Here is a 19,617-nt window from a genome sequence, read left to right on the forward strand (position 1 = left end):
AGCCCCAAAACTTCCTTGGACCTTGCAGCCGCATCCCTCAGAGCACCGTTCCCAGCTGCAGGGACATGGCCAGCTCTGCTCCCTGCAGACACTGTGCCATGCCCAGCTCTCTAGCAGCCTCATACCTCTGCTGCAAATCTGAGAGCTGCAGTGCTGAACCGCAGGAAGAGACAGTCAGGTAAAGATCAGGGTTATATCCTCCCTTCAAAACATCTTCTGCATCTGCTCAAAGTCTTTGCAGCAGGTTCCTGGCCAAGCAGGTGACCCATAGGCTGCTGCAGGCACGGAGTGGGTTCAGCACTCCCAGATGCTGCCTGGGCAGGGATGCCCATTCCTACTTACACACAGGGGCAAGACAGAGGAGCTCAAATCTCTACGGGAGAGGGTGAAAAAGCTTCAGCCAGGCTGTTTTCCCCCCAAGAAAGGTGATTTTGCTACAAGGGGATGTTTTACAGGAAGGCATCAAGGGAATTTTTGGTGGGATAACACCCAGCTGAGTTGTTTCAGCTTCCCTGGTTTGTCTCTACATGTTGCTGCTTCTTGACCTCAGCTGGTTTTGAAGTGTTATAATAATATTGTGTTATTATTCCTAACACTGCTTTGATATGTTGAAGGTGAAGCTTTCCTCACCCAGCTGTTCTGAGGAAGACTTGGGTATTCAAAACTTTTTGTTCTGACTTGGAAACAATTGAAAGTGCTGGAATTTCCCACTTTTGGAAATTCCAGTTCTTTTCTCCTGGGCGCTGGCGGAAGTGCAAACATAAATTGTTTGGGGGTGTAGCCTCTATGGCATGTGCTTTTCAACTGCTTCTTCAGCAGCTTGAAAGCACAGGAAGCCGCGTGCAAGGACAGATGGATGCTATCGAGTCCGATTTGTATCTCTGGTTTATAAAAGCATCATCCACATAATGGCACGAACCCTGCTGGGGGTTTTCAGAGGCGTGAAGCGAAGCTCTCTCTAAAATCCTTGCACTGCTGCCAGCCCCACATGCATTTCCAGCCCCTTTCTCAGCAGCAGGGGACCCTGCAGTGTTGCTCAGAAGGGCTTTGGAGGGCCCTCTCTGGGGCTGGGGCAGGGCTCCTGCCCACATTTGCCTGCAGGAGCAAGGAGATACTGAGACTCCTCAGCACGGGCTCAGTCCCACCCAAACCTGTCCCAATAAATTGACTGCTCTCATCCCAGGGTCAGCAACAGTTAGGTTTTATTTATGAGATTTAAAATTGTCTTTTCCATCTGGGTAAATTCCGGGGTTAGTGGCTTGTTTGGGTATGAATTATTTTGCACTGAGACAGACAATCTCCCTACCCAGACCCCTCTGCTCCCCTCCCCAAGACTCCCCCGCTTGCAATGTGGTGCCGCTTTCCAGCGCAAAGTGAGTCGTCCTCTGCAGGGAACCGAGCGTCCCCTGAAGCCCCCGAAGCTGCAGTGACATCAAGGCGTTGGGTGCGTGCGTGCTGGCTCAGACACGAAGAAGGGGCTCCCACGGCCACCTAGTCCTCCCCCCCGCACAGGGCCAGCAGAGCCTTGCGGTAGTCGCCGGAGGTGTCCTTCTGCAAGAGGGAGACCAGTGTCAGAGAACCGCCTGCTGGTGCCTGCCCTGGGGAAGCCCAGTTCAAGGTGCTGGGCATGGCAAAGGTGTAGCTCCATGCCCTGGCCACCCCACAGGCATCTGTGCAGCAGTGGAAGATGTCAGTGCATTCTCTTTACAGCCAGACCTGCCAACACTGGGGCTGGTTGGGGCAGGTTCCCTGCCCCAGGTGATGCTCAGCCCCTGTGCTGCTCATGGCACCGCTCATGGCTTGGATCCCTGCAGGGCTCAGGGCCAGGGCTCGGCCAGAGAAAGCGATGAGCCAGTGAGGGATACCCGTGTCCCCTCACCTCAATCATGTGGTGCAGCGATTTGTCGAACAGGTCCATGAACTCGCCCCGGATGTTGAACAGGTCAATCTCGCTCCGGGAAACCATGATCCGGGTGAGAGTCCTCTCATCCGTGCCGGCACCCTGCAAAGGGGAGCTTGAACAGATAACTCTGGAGGGACTGGGGCTCAGGGACCCTCCCAGCATCTCTAGCACAGTCCAAGTTGGGGATCAGGCCCAGGGGAGGGCCACAAAAAAGATCAGAGGGATGGAACACCTCTCCTGCGAGGAAAGGCTGAGAGAGTTGGGGTTGTTCAACCTGGAGAAGAGAAGGCTCTGGGAAGACCTTATTTAGTTTTAAACTAAAAGATGATAGATTCAGACTAGATATAAGGAAGAAATTTTTTTACAATGAGGGTGGTGAAACACTGGAACAGGTTGCCTAGAGAGGTGGTGGATGCCCCATCCCTGGAAACATTCAAGGTCAGGTTGGACGGGACTCTGAGCAACCTGATCAAGTTGAAGATGTCCCTGCTCATTGCAGGGGCTGTTGGACTAGATGACCTTTAAAGGTCCCTTCCAACCCAAACTATTCTATGATCTCTTCTTGGACATGTGCTGGGCTTGCTAGTGGCAAGACATAAGCCTGGCACATCTGCTAACCCCAGACAGCTGATGCAGCATTGGTTTGAGCTCAGCCCTGCCCTGCTCCCTCAGGGACAGCCGGGGGACAAACCCCATCGCTGCCATGGGGTTAAATGAGGATGTCCCAAAGGGTGTCTGCCCAGCATAGCCCCCTCCCGCAGCTCAGCCCCAGGAGAGCCAGTCTGCACCTTCATGGACTTGTAGAGCTTGTCAGCGAAGAAGGCCGGCTTGTTCTTCACACTCCGCACTGCAACACACAGAGGGGAGAGAAAGTGGGCTCCTGGCTGGTGGCACCCAGGGGACACATCTCAGCAAGGAGCTGTGCCACCCATTGGGTCAGCTGCAAACCCTCCTTGGTACAAGGGTGCAAGCTCAGCCCCATAGGACGGCCTATAAACACCCCGACCCCACACCACACTTGGAGTCTTCATGGCCCGAAGGCAGCAGGAATCTGCCATCACATTGCCTTGGCAGAGGCAGGCAAAGGGGCTGCCTGCCCTCTGGGGAGCCCTGCCCCAAGGGAGCACCCGCCAGACACTGACCGATGGCCACGAAGGCATCTCTCACGTCTCCTGACATCCGCTTCCTGATGGCATGCTCCACGTCGTGGTTGGTCATTTTGATGAACTCCTGAAACACTGGGGATGGGGAGAGGAAAGGGTCACCGCTGAGCTGCTCCATCCCAGCCCTGGGCACCCAGGAGACTTGAGCCTCAACCGTGGAACTTCTGGACCAGATGGGACCAGAGCAGGCTTGGGCGACCTCAGCTAGCCACCCCAAATGCAAGGCCATGCCATCTCCTCCCACTGCCTCATCCCCACCACTGCTGGGGACACAGGGCTCAACCTCAACCTTGGGGAGACCCCAATCTCCTGCTGCCCAGGAGTCCCACCCAGCCCAAATCAAAGCACTTGTGTTGCAGCTGAAGGTCCAGCAGTGATGGAGAAACATGGTCCTACCTCTGCGGAGGTGGGGGTAGCTGCGGGTGCAGAGGATGCTGAGGAAGCGGGTCTCCAGGGAGTCGCTGGAGTCGTTGCTGGAGACGTCAGCAAGTTTCTGGGAGAGCAACCGAGAGTGAAGAGGGAGGCAGGGGGACGGGCACAGAAAGGGACAAAGATGTCAGACAGCTCTTCCTGGGACAGCCAGTCCTGAACACCCTCTTGCAAAGAGGGTGGCCTCTTACAAGCAGGAAAACAGCCTTTTTTTTTTTTTTTTTTCTCCAAAAAAAGGCATTTTCTGTGCATGGATGTGAAGGTGCACAGCTGCACACTCACATATTACCTCTAACAAAAGATGTTTTCCAGTTTTTATGAAAAAAGCTTTGCAATGCTCATGGTTAAGACTATTTTTGTCCTTTTGGGAGGATGTTTTGGGGGTGACCAATATCGAACAGGGAATTCGGAGCAGCCAGCCACAGGAGCCACCCTCCACCCTGGGCCACAGCAGTGCTACCCATGAGTGAAACGGCTGCCACCCCTGCTGCGGGGCTCAGTGGGGAGGCTGTACTCATTGCACCCATTAGGCTATTGCAGTAGAAAGTTGCCACTTCCCCAATTCCTGCTTTTGGTGAGCCAGGGAAGCCAGCTCTGAGTCCCACACTGCCAGGAACATGGGTCCTGCATGCAGGCAGCGGGCAGGATTGGTCCCCAGCCCTCCCAAGGACAGGAAGGTGGCTTTCTCTGTCTCCTGCCCAGTGCTGCAGAGAAGTGCCCTTGTGCAGGTCCCATCTGTCCCCTTGCCACCCATCCTGATGCAAGGACCCCGGAGCACTAAGCAAGCGAGCACGGCCCATGTGGTCAGAGGAGCCCGGCGTGTGGGGCTGCTATTCCCAGTCTCGGCCCTGCACCCAAAGACCGCAGCACGCCCTCAAATATGCAGAAGGCTGAGGAGCGAAAGGGCAGGCACTCACCAGGGTCTCAGCAACAACCTGGTAGAGAGAAAGAGAGAGACAGGAAGACAACAGGGTCAGAAGGTGCTGCTCAACCTTTATCCTTCCATGATGAAGCAAGGGAAGTCTAATAAAATGCCCTAAAATTACTTGTCCCCAGCTCCCCTGCTTCCCCGTGAGCGGGCCTCATCTTAGGACCTGTGTCCTTCTCCAGTTTGGCCTCTACACCACTACCTGGAGTGGGGTGGGTGGCTCTTTGGCCAAGCAAACGAGCCCCCCACCTTTGGGGCTTGGGTACCAGCTTGTTGCTCCTCGGGGAGCATCCTTGCCTGGCCCCAGGCTGGCTCACACCAGTGCTCTGCCAGACACAGGCAGCGGGAGGAGAGGAAGGGCAGCTTTGCTGACAAAATACAGCACAGCTCCAGGCCAGCTGCCACCCGGCTGGCTCGTCCCTGCATTCGTCATCCCTGGTTCTCTCTTTCTCTGCAGCAGGTCAGGTGCATGCGGCAGGGTGCAAAGGCAGCGCGGCATCCGCTCCCTCTGCCGGCAGCAGCCCTGCTGCATCTGCGTGCTGCCGGCATGCGTTGGAGCAAGTGGTGCTGGGGCAGGACAGCCAAGCGAGAGCTCAGGTTTGGCCCTGCACCAAGTTTCCCAGCCCCTTTCAGAAAAGACTTGGCCCGAAGGAGCAGGAGGCCAAGGTGCGCAGCCTGAAAGGTCACAGGTCTGGAACCAGGAGCTGAGCCAGGCGATGGGACCCCAGCACCCTCCCGCATCGTTGCTGGCTGCTCAGCCTTTCCTCCCTCCAGTCCTGGCTCACCACAGCCCAGTGAAGATGAGGCAATGGTTTGGGGGCTGGGGCTGGCATTCTGGCACGCTGGCAGGGTGAAAAGCAGCTTAGGCATCAGGGCTGCCCCATGCACAACACAGAGGTAGGTGGCTCCTGCAGACCAGCCCAAAGCTGCCCCTGAAGCTCAAGTGCCAGATTTCAGCAGCAGTGTGTGTTACTGGACCCCGAAGTGGCAGCTCTGCACAAGAAATGGTGCAGTCCCCGGTTGGGAGCTCCCTGGGGCTGGGCCACAGGGCTGCTCTCATGGTTTGCAGCTTCCCTGTGCTTGGAGCAGCAGACCCCAGGGCATCAGAAATCAGGCCACGGAGCTTTACCTCCAAGGGTGTCACTTCACTTGGCATCTCCCCCTGCAGCTTACAGAGACCCTGCCCCAGCAGTGTTTGCTTCCCTGAAGATGCCATTTCCAGACCAGGGGATGCAATATTCTCTTTTTTTTTTTTTTTTCTGTAGAGCCTGTAACAGCACTGCCAGTACAGTTCTTACCTTGGCATCTTCATGCGCCTGTGTGAGGTTCTCTGGTCCTTCGTCGCGGTTGCCCTGTGGTTCAATACAAAAATCATGGAGCTAGGGGAGAGGACATATCCCCAGAAAGCCCCAGGCGAGGGGGTGGCAGACAAGGTCCAGCAGCACTGCCCAGGCAGGCGGCAATGCTCTGTCTTCTCCATAGCCACCGTCCCCACAGACCCCCACCGCTGCCCACAGCAGGGAGGGAACAATCCCCAGCGAAAAAGCCACCCTTACCAGAGCCAGGGAGACGAGAATCCTCTTGAAATGCCCTGATGTGTCGGAGCTCAGGTCGTCTTCCAGGCGTTTGTGGTAGGCTGTGGAGAAGGGGGACGGCTGAGCCCTGCACCCTGCCTGCAGCTCTGCTTCCCACCCACCAGTACCTATTGTGCCCGTGATCCCCATGGGATCTGCAGATGGTGGTGGCCACGCTCCAGCCTTCGCATGGCTGAAGCAGATGCCTCCATCTGCTATTTTCAGGCCCGGGGAGGAGGGGATCACCCTAGCAGCTCTAATGCCCTTGGCACCAGCACAGCCTTTTGCTCCAGGTGCTCCCGAGGGAAAGAGATCATTGCAAAAGAGCACTCGGGGGAGGAGACATTGGTGGCAGAGCTGGGGCACGTCACCGTGACATGGAGAGAGGCCAGGACCAGCGCTCTGCTGGGGGTGACCAGCCACAGAGACATCTGTTTAAAACCATGGGCTCTCCAGGGGAGAAGAGGCTGGGGAATTAACCTGGAGCTTTTTCCCTAGGCAGAAGGGGGCACGGTTGGAAGGGAAAGAGAAGTGCAGGGTCTGGGAGTGTCAGAAGTCACAGGATGGATTTGAGGACTCCTGCCAGCCTCAGCCCAGGTTTCCACTTCTCTTTAATAAGGTGTTGGGACCTAGGGAAGAGCTGCTCTTGCCTTGAGGAACTAATAGACCTTCACAGCACCAAGCCATGGACCCAACCCAGGGACAAAAATTGTACTCCGGGTTCTGGATAGGGCCTTGTATAGCGTTAAACACGGTCCATGCCCAGGACCTGGGTGCTTCCCACGTCCCTCCTGTGCCGTACCTTCCTGATATGCCTCGTTGATAGCCGCGATCTCCTGGTTGTTCCGTGTGGCCATGATTTCGATGAGGACACTCTCCTCTGTGCCGGCCCCCTGGAAGAAAGCGGCATGGCAGAGTGCTGCGGGTGCCAGCACTGGACGGGGACACGGCAGCATTGCCCCACCAGTGCCAGGCAAGGGGGGGCTGCTCTAACCCCAGGACTGCCACATGCCAAAAGTCCATGTCCAGCGAATGGCCCCAAGGGCTGGTAAGACACGGAAATGTCCAAGTGTGCTGCTAGCGGGGTCCCAACTGGTATGACTGGTGGATAGTGGTGCACACCACTGGTTTGCCCCTACTCTGGCTCTCCTGTAGCTGCCTGCATCTGGCAGGTCACTGCTCCCGCTGCAAAGTGGGGATGCTCTGTAAAGAAGCAGGAGGCCTCCCTGAGAAGCTTTGTGTATGGGCTGGCTAGAGCGTGCTGGGCTACAAAGAGGCCATACTGGGCTCCCGGTAGGTCTTGAGTGCAAACCAGGTCTTTGTCCTGGTGCTTTCTGCTCCGCTTTGCTTCCGTGTAGGAGATGAGAGCCTGGAGGCATGTGAAGCTGGGGTGCACTCACAGCCCCTGGCCACCGGCGGTGTGGGTACAACCACAGCAAAAACCGCCTCGTCCTCACGTGCTAAAGCCGATACCACCAGCGTGGCAGTTACCTCCATGGCCTTCCTCAGCTGCTTGGCATCGTACTGTGCTGGGGTCAGCATGAGCCCGAGGATCAGCTTGGCCAAGCTGCCCGACAGCTCGGATTTCAGGTCTGCCATCAGGTCCTGCAAAAGCGTTTGAGGGTTCAGTCCCTGGCTTTTTCTGCAGGGACAGACCAGCTGAGGCAAAACCAGGGAGAAAACAGGGCAGGAAAGCGTGGAAGTGGGAAACATCTGGGAAGAGCCTTGGGGTGATTTAAGGTCACATTTTTGGGGGGTGGCTCTGGGGAGATCCTGGCTCTGGAGTCCTCTGTGCGGGACCGAGGATGGGGCAAGCTAAGGGGAAGGGACACCCTCCCCTTGGGCTGGTGGTGCACCCAGAGCGGGAGGCTGCTTTGACTACTTGGTCTTCCTTCGGGGGAGTCATGCCGGGGCAAATCAGTATGACCTGGCTGCCCACCGCTCCCTGGGCAGGATTTCTTTCAGTGAGGGGCAGATCTCTGCATGGGAGGGGACGAGATGCGGGCAGAAGGACGGAGCAGGGTGGAAGGGGGGGGCTGGCAGTACCCTGCCATAGTGAGCCTTGTAAGCCTTTAGGATCTGCTGCCTCTGGGCGTTGCTCCTCTGCGTCAACACCTCGATGATGGCCCCTTCATCCGTGCCTGCAACGATAGCAGCAATGCTGGGGAGAGCCACACTGTGCCACCCCTAACTGTGGGTGCATCGCTGTCCCCTCTGTAAACGGGAGATGGGGAAGAAGGAGCTCCCACGGCTCCAAAACTGGCTCTTTTCCCCCTCCCCAGGGCTTTCACGCAGCCCTGTGTGATCCAGATTGGGTTTTCTGCCCCAGGAGCTGCTGAGGAGCAGCAGGAAGGGGCTGGGCACATGGCCCCCACTTACCCAGCCCCTTCATCGCCTTCCTCAGCACCTGCGCGTCCCCGTCATCATTGAAGCTTCCCGCGGGCTGCACGGTTCCTCGCAGCTGTGGATGCACAGAGGGGTTTGGGTTCATCCCCGAGGTGGGTGGGATGGAGGGAGGGATGGAGAGAGGGAGGGAAGGTGCCACCCGGCAAGCTGAGGCCAAAGCAGGTCGTGTGTTAGTGCAAGCACCTGGGGCTCAGTGAGGATGTCCCTGCCACTATCACCCCGTCCATCGAGGGGCAAACCATAGCCAGGTCAGCAGAGAGCAGGGAGAAGACGGCAACAGACAGTCCCTGGAGTCTCGGTGTCCTGCTCAGTGTTATACCCACCTCCCCTAGTGCTGGGACACCTCGGCTGGGGCTGGCCACATCAGCTGAGAGTCAGGAGTCGCTGAAAGGGTGCCCACTCCTGCCCTGTAATCCTACCCTCCTTCTTCCTTACAGCTCCCAGCACATCTCCATCCTCCCCGTGCACGTAGGGCTTAGGGTGTCTTTTCTGCACATCCCAAAGCACCCTTTTGTGGGTGCCTCCAGCTGCATGCAGGGTGCCAGCTCCCCATGGCATGGCCATGCCCCAGCCAGCCCTGGCGTCGGGGTGGGCTGCCCCAGGGAGCAGGAGGTCTCCGGCGGGCACCGGAGCCAGGGCTGCAGGTGATGCATCGCACAGACATGCAGGGCATGCCGCCCCAAGGGAGGGAGGCCTCAGAGAGAGGAGGGGGTTAGTGGAACACACGGGGGGCAGCCAGCCCTGCCGGGGTTATGTCCCTCCAAACTTGTACCCCAAAACTGGAGAATGGCGTCGAGAGAAGCCACGGAGCGAGAGGCAGAGCGGAGGTGTGGGGCTGGCTGTGCCCCATGGCAGAGAGGAGCAGCCGGGGGTCCCAAGCTGGCAGAGAGCAGAGAGGGGGTACGGGGGGACTGGGGGGTGCTGACCTCTACTTTGGCCACCGCACTAAGCTCCCACATCCGATAGGCCACCTGCGCCGCCTCGGGGAAGAACTCACCTGCGGCACTGCAACGGGAGGGCAAGGACAGGGGACAGTGAGCGTGGGGGCCCCGAGCCCCGCCAGCAGCCACCCCCCGCCCTGCCCCGTGCCCCATCCTGCCCCTCCTTGAGGGGCATTTTCTACCCACCGGGTGCTGGGCATAGGGGCAGGCAGGCAGGAGCTGGGTGCTTGCTGCGGGGCTGGGCGGGAATGGGGGGGAAGCAGGTGGTAAATCCCAACTGCCCCCAGCAGAGCATCCTCCCTCCAGGTGTTTGTCTCTGCCCTGCGGGGCTGCCACGTGCCAAGAAGGGACTATGGCATCGTGGGTGGCCATGCAGAGGGGCCACAGGGCCCCCCCATCCCAAACTGCTGTCACTGCTGGTCCAGGTGCTCCACCAGGCTCTGACCCAGATGTTTGTACCCAGCACCAAGGGGATGAAGAGGGACAAACGGGGTGACAGGCAGTCTTACTCATCGTCCCCTCCGCACAGCTTCAGCAGGGCCTTCTTGTACTCCCCAGAGGTGTCCTCCTGGAAAGACGGAGATGGAGAACCGTGCGGCAGGGAGGGTCAAGGTAGTGCCATGGGATGGGCGCATGGAGAGGGGTCTCCCTGAGCCTTGTCCTCAGAGATGGACACCCGGCACGGGGTGGCTGGGGAGGGGGCTCAGCCCTCCCATGGGTGCTGGCATCATGAGGGAGGCAGCACTAGCAGCTGCTCGGAGGGGGATCGGGGACCCCCAGCACTTACCTTTATCATGTTGTAGAGAGATTTCTCATACTTGGTCCTGAACACCTCCCGGATGTCCAGCATGTCGATCTCACTGCGGGACACCATGATGCGGATCAGCGTGTTGTCTCTTGTGCCCAGCCCCTGCAACAGAGAAGCCCCTGCATCAAGCCTGGGATGGCCAAGGAACCCTGCTCAGCCCATCGCATTTGGGACCCTCCATCAGATTTCTACCCAGCCCCGGGTCTGAAGGAATAACTTCTTTGGAGGGAAAAGCAGAGACCCCAGGTGACATAGGTCCTGTCTTCATGGACCTGCATCGCCCTGCCCTCCAGCAGCACCCAGTGGCAAGGGGACTCCTCCTCTGGCCAGCACCCCTCAACACTGCAGGGGACACCCTGGAGAAGGGACAATCCACTCACCTTCATGGCCTTGTAGAGCCTTTCAGCAAAATACTCTGCCGTGCTTCTGACGCACTTCACTGCGGGGAAATTGAGTCACAGTGAGGGATGTCAGAACCCAGCTTCACCAGTGCCCCCAGCCTCTGAGCACCCGTGCCCCTTGGGCAACACGTTCAGCATCCCCACCCGCCCTGGAGGAGCCTCCCTGAGCTCCCTGAAACCAAGTACAGCCACAACCCCGACCCCACTGGCTCTCGCGCTGAGCCTTCCCACCCCGGCAAAGCCAGCGGTGTGTTTTCGCAGCGCTCCCCACGCCGGGGCTGACTTACCCACAGCCAGCATCAGCTTCTCGAAGTCACCAGAGAGCTCTGCCCGGATGCTCCTCTCGATCGGCTTCCCAGAAATCTTCAGGTACTCATCAAAGACTGCGGGATGAGAGCGAGACGATGCCTGGAGAAGCTGCTAAGGTACCTTCAAGCCCAACCCTGAGCTCGCAGGAGATGCTCACCCAGGCGGAGGTGCTGCTTGCTTCGCCGGCCAAGGATGTAGATGAACTGGGCCTCATCTGTGCCCCATTTCAGCTCGCCAGCTTCCAGCAGGTCCTTGTGGGATGGGGAAGGTGACAGAGCCTGAGTCAGGGTACTGCTCACGTTGGGCTCTGCCCAAGCACCGGCGTCCATGTGCCTTTCGCAGGCCTAAGTCTGGATGGTCCCAGTGCCACCAGTCCTGTCCCTGCCCGGATGCCACCCATCCCAGCGACCTGCCAAGCCTCACCTTGGCATCCTGCTCCACCAGGTCCTCACTCACCACGTCGTCCTCCTCTCTGGTGCCCTGTGGGACAGAGACGGGCTCAGCCCTGCTGGGCGCAGCACCCATCACCTACAGATGCTTGGCCAGATGGACATACCTGAAGCAGAACGACGAGCATCTTCTTGAAGTGGCCAGATGTGTCTCCAACAACGTCAGCCTCCAGGTCTCTCTCATAGGCTGGTAGAAAAGGAAGAGGTCAGGGCCTGGAGAGCTGGATCCCCTCTCACCTCTGCCCCAAGGGGACACAGGGCAGCCCCTGCCCTTCCCCAGCTCTCACCATCTTTGTAGGCAGCCACCAGGTCGTGGATCTCCTGGTTGGTGCGGGAGGCAAGGATCTCGATGAGGCACTTCTCATCCGTGCCAATGCCCTGTGGGTAGAAAAGCAGCCCCATGAGCAGTGGGGCCAGACGGGGTGTCCTTAGAGGGGCCCTGAGGGGGCTGCCCACCCCTTACCGCGATGGCATCTTTGATCTCCTTGGCATCGCTGTAAGCTGGGGGCCGCATCAGGCTCACGATCAGCCGCTCAAACTTCCCTGTCAGCTCATACTTGAGGTCTGCGATGAGGTCCTGGTAGAGGGGAAGAAAGGGGCTGGGGGACCCTTTGCTCCACAGCATCTCTGAGTGGGTCCGGGGAGCAGTGGGTCCCTGCGTGGGCTGGTTGGTGGCAGCCACGGCCACCTGCATCTCCAGTGGGGGCACGGACTAGGGAGCATTTCTGCCGTTACCTTCCCATAGAGGGACTTGTAGGCTTGGCAGATCTCCACTCGCTGCTTGTTGCTTCTGGATGTGATGAGGTCGAGGATGGCCTCCTTGTCGCTGCCTGTGGGGAGAGCTGGGAGTCACGTTTAGCCCCATGGCTGGCTCTCACCCCCCACAGCTGGGCTTATCATAGCCATCCTGCCGTGACCAAAGCTGCTTCCAGCTCGGGGCTGGAAGGAGAAGCAGAGCTGAGCTGGCTCCAGGGAGGAAAGGGGAGCCAGGAGAAGTCCTGGCACGCTGCTAGAGCAGATGTGCAGCTACGGGGGGAGGCAATGCAGGATGCCCAGCCATGCAAGGGTCAACCAAAGGAATAGGGGACGTCAGCGTGGCCTCGGGGTGACAGTCCAGAGTAGCGTCCGTACCAAATCCCTTCATGGCATTGTACAAGGCCTCTGCGTCCTGGCTGGCATCAAAGCCTGGGAAATCCTTCACCGACCCCCTGTAGACCTAGGGGAAAGGAGGCGAGAAGGTAAAAGGGGAAGGAGCAGCCCCCGCTGGGACAGGGGGAAGGAGAGGGTGAAGCTGAGCAGGATTGGGGTGAGATCCGCTCCTGCTCGGGCTACCCGAAGGCAAAGCTCAGCCTCAAACATAAACACTTGTTCTTCTCCTTAGTTGTTTCCTTTCCTGTTTGCTCTCCCCATTGTGCAAATTCTTTGTGTGCTGGGTCACTGGAGTACACAGCCTTCCCTCTTGTATCTCACTGGCATTGCTGTTTGCTGCTTGTGCCCCGCGTTTAAGCCGGATACAACCCTCCCTACTGCGCCAGCAAGAGCTGGTGGTTGGAGGGGAGGTTTCTTGAGCACATTTGGGTTTCCAGCTCCATCTGGGGGGGTTCAGCAGGAAAAGGGGAGACCCCATAGGAGGGCTGGACACCCTGAATGCAGGGGAAGGCATGGAAGGACCAGGGCAATCCCCCTGCAATGCAGCTGGGCCAAAGGGAGTTATGGGAGGGTGGATTGGGAGCGATGAAGGAAATAATTTTCCTACCACCTGTTGTGAGCAGGGAAACCCTCCGGATGCTGAGGATGCCCAAGCTCTGCACAGCCTCCAAGCGAGGAGACACATTTACAGGCACAAAATCACGGTGGGCTGCTAAGCGGAAAGCACTGAGAAGTGCTAGAGCTGCCAACAGCTTGTACTGCCCCAGCATGCACTCCTATAGGGCCCAGGCTGGTCCAGGGCATCCAAGCAGAGATCCTGGATACAGGGAAAGACTTTCCCAGGAGCCTAAGAAATCCTGGGGGCTGGCATGATCCACTTCTGTCTGCTCCTTTGCACCTCCAGGCTGCACAACGGGAAGCCCAGGAGTGACACCCCCAAACAGAGACCTCGGGACAAAGCGGGGACCAGGCTTCCCCTCTCCAGGTCAGCTTTGCCTGAGGGAATTCACCCTGGGGTTGGACTCTGAACGAGATTAGCACAAACCCTGGGTGGAAGCAGATGTGAAAGCCCGTGTAAGGAACTGGGATGCACCCCTGCTGGAGGCACAGAGGGGGAATTGCTGAACAGCAGCATTTTCTTAGTGATCTCACTGGGAAGTAGGAGGGCTGGGAGCCAGGCTGAGCCGGGGCTGTCAGCTGTGTCAGCACCCTGGGAAACTCTGAGCAACCTCCCTTGGCTCTGCTTGTACCATGTGCCAACCAGGTATGTACACCTTCCTGGGATCACTCACTCAGGATCTGTGGCAGGGCTTAAGATCCCCAGGAGCTGTACAAAGGCCCAGGACTCTTGCCAATATGGGCATCTAAAGCCAGTGTGTCACCAGAGAAGATGGGCATCAGGCAGGCAGCACCAGCCCTGCAGCAGCACCAGTGTCCCTGACCCAGCAAGCACCTCCAGGAATGAACCCGAGGGGATGGACAAGGGGCAACCCCATACCCAGTGCTCCCCTGGGTCACATCCCAACGTCACAGCACAACAGCTCTGCTGCGCATCTCACCCAGCACCTTCCAAAAGAACCTGGCCTCTGTACCCCCATTTTCCAGAGAGAAACCAGTCCGGACTGGGCACATCCCACAAGCCCTCTCAGGAGGAGCTGCTGGCACTGATGTCCTACGTGGTGGGGACCAGGTCTGGCAAGAGGAGACGCTGCCCTTCGAGGGAGCCGGGCGGGCGCGGGGACAGATCGTATTGCAGGTGATTCATCGGGAGAGCTGGATTTAGCCCCACTTCCCGGCAGCTCCCAGACCCTCCTGGCTCCGTGCAAGCTGCTGCCCACACATATGCCTTGCAGAGATGTAAATGAGAAGTTGCAAGGCAAAGGAGGTGCCCGGAGGCAGCAGGAGGGGACAAGGGTGGCTGGAGGGTGCTGGGGTTGCATGGCTGGTGATGGGGAGGCAAGATGTTGACCCCGGTTAAATGGGGAGGAGGAGCAGGGCTGCGTTCCTGCCTGCTGAGCCATCGAAGCACGAGCTGCCTGCCTTGCTGCAGTGCTGCTGTGGCAGGGTAAGGGAAACCGAGGCAGGAGCTCAGTGCTGTCTGTGCATTGCCCCACGCTCCTTGCACTTTTGTGGGAACAAGCCCCAGGGAGGTGCAGAAACATCACTCGGGAGGGAAACAGCATCCTGCCTTCTGTGTCCTCCTCACACCCCCATCCCCTTTTCCATCCCCCACTTCAGCTGCCGGGGGCCCCCCACCTCCCCTCCTCCAGCCTCTGAGTCATCCCAGCCTGCCTGGGACCTCCCAGCTAAAAATAAGCCAGGCTGGGGCTGGGAGGGCGGAAGCAAAATTCCTAGCGTGGCTTCACTCTCTCCCACCGCGGGGCTGCTTGGGGTCCTGGACCACCGCAGGGGTGATACTTACCCACACTGTGCCTCAGTTTCCCCACCCAGAGGCAACTACCCCCTTGGCTAGGCAGGAAGCTGAGGGTAATTGGGCTTGAGGCAATGATTACTTGATTTCTCAAGGGAATGGAAACCAAAGCCTGGCCCTGAGCAGTGGAGAAGGGAGGCTCTGGAGCTGGACTCCTCCCCTGCCTAGCAGACTGCAGGCAGGCTGTACCCTGCCAGTCACAGCTGCCCACCGAGGCAGAGTTTTCCACCCACGCCAAGACGTTTGCCTGGCTACAAGGGAGCACCTGCCCACCCAGCTGCCACATTGCACCAGCCCCAGCTCAGAGAGAGGAAAAATCCAAACTGGGGCGGGCAGAGGCCAAAGCAGGGCTGCATGCCTTGCAGCAGGCTCAGATAGAGGCGGGATTTCTTTCCAGCAAAAGCCCAAATCCCCAGTGCAACATCTCTTTCTGCTCTTCCTCCTGCAGCCCTGCTTCTCTCCCCCATCCCACTGTGGTATCCATCCCCACCGTGCGTACGTCACCCTTACCTTTCCTTTGGGTGCCATGGTTTCCCAAGCTGGAAATCACCGGCACGAGGGCAAGGAGGAGCTGCGGAAGGGAACAGAAAAGCCGATGTGAGCCAAAGCCCCCTCTCCGCGGGCTGCATTAGGTAAGGGATGCTTTGCTCCCTCCGTTGGGTGCTGCCGCCAGCCATCGCTGCGGGTGCGGTACCCGTGGGAGGACGATGGCTGGGTGCTGCTGCGGAGGCTCGGGGAGAGGGGCTTCACCGGCCACCCTGCAGTCACCGGAGCTGAGGTCCTTTGGTATCTGGCACCAAGTTGGGGACCCCAGAGGCTGGGGGCAGCGGAGATGGGCCCCCGCACAGCTTCCTGCCAGCGCAGAGAGAAACTGCGAGGGGAAGAAAGCGCTGAATACGTGGAAATGGGCCGAGCATCCTCCGTGGGGCTGACCCTCCTTGCTGCAGCCTGCAATGCTCCCTCTGCTCCGCCGGCAGCCCCCCAAGCCCTGGGGCCACCCCAGCTTCAGCGGCTGCTGGGGATGTCCCATTGCCACATGGTGCTGGGCAGCCCTCACGAGATCCCCCCAGCTTTTATCTGAGTTTCCGTGCACCGCATCAAGGCCACCATCAGTCCCACGCACGCAGCGCAGCCGGGTTTCCAGGGTAACTCGCAGGTTGTTTTCTAACACCAGCACCATTTATAGCTGCAACCCGCTGCAGCATGGGCTCTCTCCACCCCCCCAGAGAAAGTCCCCAGACAGCGCCGTTTGCTCTGAGAAAGCTGACGGAAGGAGAGAAACAGCTGGAAAATGGAGCCCCGCCATGAATGAACCACTGAGCGTCAGCTGAGCTCCAGCCATGAGGCACGTCCCCCTCCTTGCCAGTGCTTGCCCTCCCTCTGAGACACGTTGCAGGAAAGCTCAAGGCAGAAGAGGGCCGCCCTGGGGGGATTTCTGCCCCCAGCCAAGCTCGGTTTCATGCTGTGGAGCGAGCAGGGGAAATCACAGGAAATTCCCTGGCTTGGCCCTACATCCCTACAGGAGCACCCATGGAAGGGGAGACCCAGCCCCGCAGCCGTCGGTGCGGCTGGGTCACCCCGCTCGGGTGCAGGAAGCCTTCTGGCACCTGTGGGCATCCTTGCCGAGGGGAGGAAGTTTTGCAGAAAACCAGAGCTGCCTTCGCCTCCCCTTCCTTTTTCAGCTGGGGAGGCTGCAAGCCTCGTCCGCCCTTCCCCGCAGCTCCTGGCTGGGGGAGAGCCCCCATATGCCCCATGCGCAGTGGGGCTGCACTGCGTCTGGGTGCTGGGTGGGCACCAGGGGATCCCCAGCCCACGCAGCTTTTTAATGCCACTCAGGAGCCTGTACGTGAAGCTGCGTACCCTCCAGGGAACAGAGAAAACCCTGCGTGGCACAGCCCTCCTGCCTCGCTCCATGCGTGAGGCAGCTGGGCTGAGACTGCCCAACTCATCTCAGCAGTGGCGGAGAATCGCCGGCCGCACCCAGTCGCCAGCCTGCCCCTGCAGCACCCCATCCCTGTCCCCCACCGCTGCCGACACCTCCGCAGAGGCTCGGGGGGGCTGCCCCGGCTCTCGCCTTGCCAGCAGGCGACCTGGGGAGGCGAGTGGCAAAACCTGGAGGCAGCCCCCCCAAAACGATGGAGAGGTTTGGGTTATGGGGGTCCCTGGACAGAAAGCGCCGTGAGAAATCCTAAATGATGTGCACAGCCCGTCCCCTTTGCAGAACGACCCAGCCTTGCCAAAAAGCCTCTGTCCCCCCCAGCGGCATGCACCCCACCAGCCTCCCCACCGCAGCTTTGGGCTCAGGGGTGTCACCCCAGGAGCCCAGCAGCTATTTTTGCAGCCCGCTGGCTGATGGGGCTCTCCCAGCACGGCCGCACACGGGGGAGGCTACGACACACCCAGCACCCCGCCACCCATTTTCCTGCCCGTGGGGCAGAAAGGGAGCTTTGCTGGCTGGAAAAAAAGCAGCATCCATCCTCCCTGCAAAGCAAGGGATGTCCCCAAAGTCCCCTGCCCCACCCCAGCGCCAAGAAGTCCCCCTGCCCTTCTAGAGCTCCGTGCCTCTGGGGTGCGTTTGCCTATGCAAAACTCGGTGGGTACCAAACCAGGGGGATCGTCCCCCCGCCAAGCCCAGCTCGGACCCCTGTACGGAGGGATGGACATTTCCCCGGCCGCCGCAGAACCGGGGCACGGACAAAGGCGCATCCTGGCCAGGACACACCCATGGGCCCCGCAGCAACGCCAGCGCCTGCCCGAAAAAGCACCCGCTGCCAGTGCAGCCCCCCAGGCTTTTGTTAAAAAGAAAGGATTTTTCATATAAAGAAAAAGAAAAACAAGGATCCCCCTTGCAGCCACCCCTCGGAGAAAGCCTCCGCTCGCATGGCTTACCGCCCGGCCAGGACTTTCCTCCCCTCGCATGCCACTGCGGTGGCTTTGCACGCCAGCGCTGTCCCCTCGCACGCCAGCACTATCCCCCCCGCACACCAGTGCACACTTACGAGCAGCACTGAGGCCTGTCTGGTCAGACTGGTGGGAACGGCCGGCCGCCGGCGGGCTCGGTGCGTACTTGTGGCCGTGCCGCTCGTCCTTGGCGTGCAGCTGTTTCCTTCTGGCGAGACGTCACCGCTCACGAGCCCTCCAGTCCCCGCCTGCCATGGGGGTCAGGGCCACGCTCCCACCCTCGCCGCCATGTCAGACCTCAACCCCTCCGTTTTGGGTGCCCACGGTGCAGGGGGACCCAATGCCGCTCGCGGAAGGGCTCTGCCCCTTGCCAGGGTGCGGGGAAGGGGGTCGGTCAGCAGAAAAGCCCCACCGGTGCACGCAGGGGCTGTGTGCCAGCAGCGGTGACGCGTGCGATGCAAGACGGTAATGGTGATTGCATTTCAGCTGCGGAAATTTCACCCCTTCCGTCCCCCCCCCACCCCGTTTCCTGGTGAACACCGGGCTGCAGGGTACCCCTCTGCCTCCCGGGCTCGTCCTGCTGCCAGCCACCTCCGCCCGCACCACATCACCCCGTTCCTTGGTCATGGCTGGGAATCGTCCATCCCTGACTCTCTCTGCAAAAGCCAAGGGTGGGGGGGGAGTGGGGCTGGCCCCCCAGGACCTGCTGAAGGGGGAACATGCTGACCAGGGCTCTGCAGGGAGCATCTGTGGGGCAGAAGCTGAGCTGGCAGAGGGAGCTGGGGAGAGGCAGCTCGCTGTCGTGTCCCCCCCCAACCTTCCCTCCCATGCTGCAGACGCAGGGATGAGAAGACGTTGCAGCGCAGCCGCGGGTGGAGATGCAGGCTGAGTCTCCTGGAGATGCTCCTGGCAGGCTGTACCGCTGCCTGCAGTGCCCCGCGGCCATTTCCTTCCCTGCCTCACCCAGGTTAACGCCGCTCCTTCTTTACCACCACCCTTTGCCCCAGCCAGTGCAGAAGCTGCAGAAGAGCTGAAGGAGCTCCCCAGGAGCCATGGGCAGTGGTGTCTGTGCTCTGGCTGATACCAGCAGGAGCAGATAAAACCAAGGCCCCCCCTTGAGATGTTGAAGGCTGCTGGCATATAACCTTTCAGGCATCCAAGCCGTGGTGGTACCCACTGGCTAGAGCATCTCTCTGGGGCTGCAAGGCAGCTGAGCTGCTCAGCCCTGCCTGTCCTGGGAGATGGTGGTCCTGGGAGATGGTGGTCCTGGGCAGCAGGGACCCCGGGCTGGGTGTGACATGCCCAATGGCTGGCAGGCAGCCACAGGGCTGTGCCCCCCCCGGGGGACTGGAGGCACCCTGGGAGGGGGAGACCCTCGTGGCCAGCTAACACCGGCTGCTCCTTCGTGCCCCGTTGTTCTCTCAGGGCAATGTTCCCTCGGGCTGGCGTTAGTGTCCGGAGACCTCGCTCATGTGAGACAGCGTGGGTGACAAGCACGGCTTTGTTCACCCTGCACTGCAACGCAGGACAACAGCCCTGCTCTCCTCCCGGTACCCCTAGCTGTGTCATGGTGTGCTGAGCCCCCCTGCCCCAGAGGTGCTAGCCCAGCAGCTCACAGGGTGCACTGGGGACATGGGGCTGCCCCATACAGCCAGGACAGGGCAGCCTTGTGGTTAGAGCATACACCTATGCTTTAGGTGCTCTAGAGCCTTCCTTGCTTTGTTCCTGCGTGGCTGATGTCCGCTTCCTCTGCTCCTTACAAGCTGAAGGCTAGAGGATGTGCTGAACTACATCACAGGCTAAGAGGCTTTTGTCCCCAAATACT

The 19,617-nt window shown here is 59.7% G+C and overlaps 1 protein-coding gene across 4 annotated transcripts; it reads right to left on the minus strand.

Moving 5' to 3' along the window:
• Window positions 1–1,185: 1,185 nt before the first annotated feature.
• Window positions 1,186–18,210, minus strand: ANXA6 (annexin A6). 4 transcript variants are annotated; one of them, XM_052816448.1, is made up of 26 exons: window positions 17,891–18,186; window positions 15,402–15,462; window positions 12,443–12,527; window positions 12,047–12,141; window positions 11,775–11,888; window positions 11,599–11,689; window positions 11,419–11,498; window positions 11,286–11,342; window positions 11,020–11,113; window positions 10,841–10,936; window positions 10,533–10,591; window positions 10,132–10,254; window positions 9,854–9,912; window positions 9,330–9,408; window positions 8,377–8,458; window positions 8,044–8,138; window positions 7,489–7,602; window positions 6,800–6,890; window positions 5,980–6,059; window positions 5,722–5,775; window positions 4,413–4,430; window positions 3,463–3,559; window positions 3,046–3,141; window positions 2,692–2,750; window positions 1,880–2,002; window positions 1,186–1,551 (listed from the first exon to the last, which is right to left on the minus strand). In XM_052816448.1, the coding sequence occupies exons 2-26, from the start codon at window positions 15,417–15,419 to the stop codon at window positions 1,492–1,494; spliced, it is 2,019 nt and encodes a 672-aa protein (XP_052672408.1). In that variant the 5' UTR covers window positions 15,420–15,462; window positions 17,891–18,186; the 3' UTR covers window positions 1,186–1,491. The 4 variants fall into 4 exon arrangements, with proteins under 4 accessions (XP_052672408.1, XP_052672409.1, XP_052672410.1 ...); XM_052816449.1 differs by lacking the exon at window positions 17,891–18,186 and adding an exon at window positions 15,586–15,714; XM_052816450.1 differs by lacking the exon at window positions 4,413–4,430 and having other exon boundaries at window positions 17,891–18,191.
• Between the last annotated feature and the right edge of the window lie 1,407 nt (window positions 18,211–19,617).

This window comes from Harpia harpyja, chromosome 20, assembly GCF_026419915.1.
Source record: "Harpia harpyja isolate bHarHar1 chromosome 20, bHarHar1 primary haplotype, whole genome shotgun sequence".
Taxonomy (NCBI): domain Eukaryota; kingdom Metazoa; phylum Chordata; class Aves; order Accipitriformes; family Accipitridae; genus Harpia; species Harpia harpyja.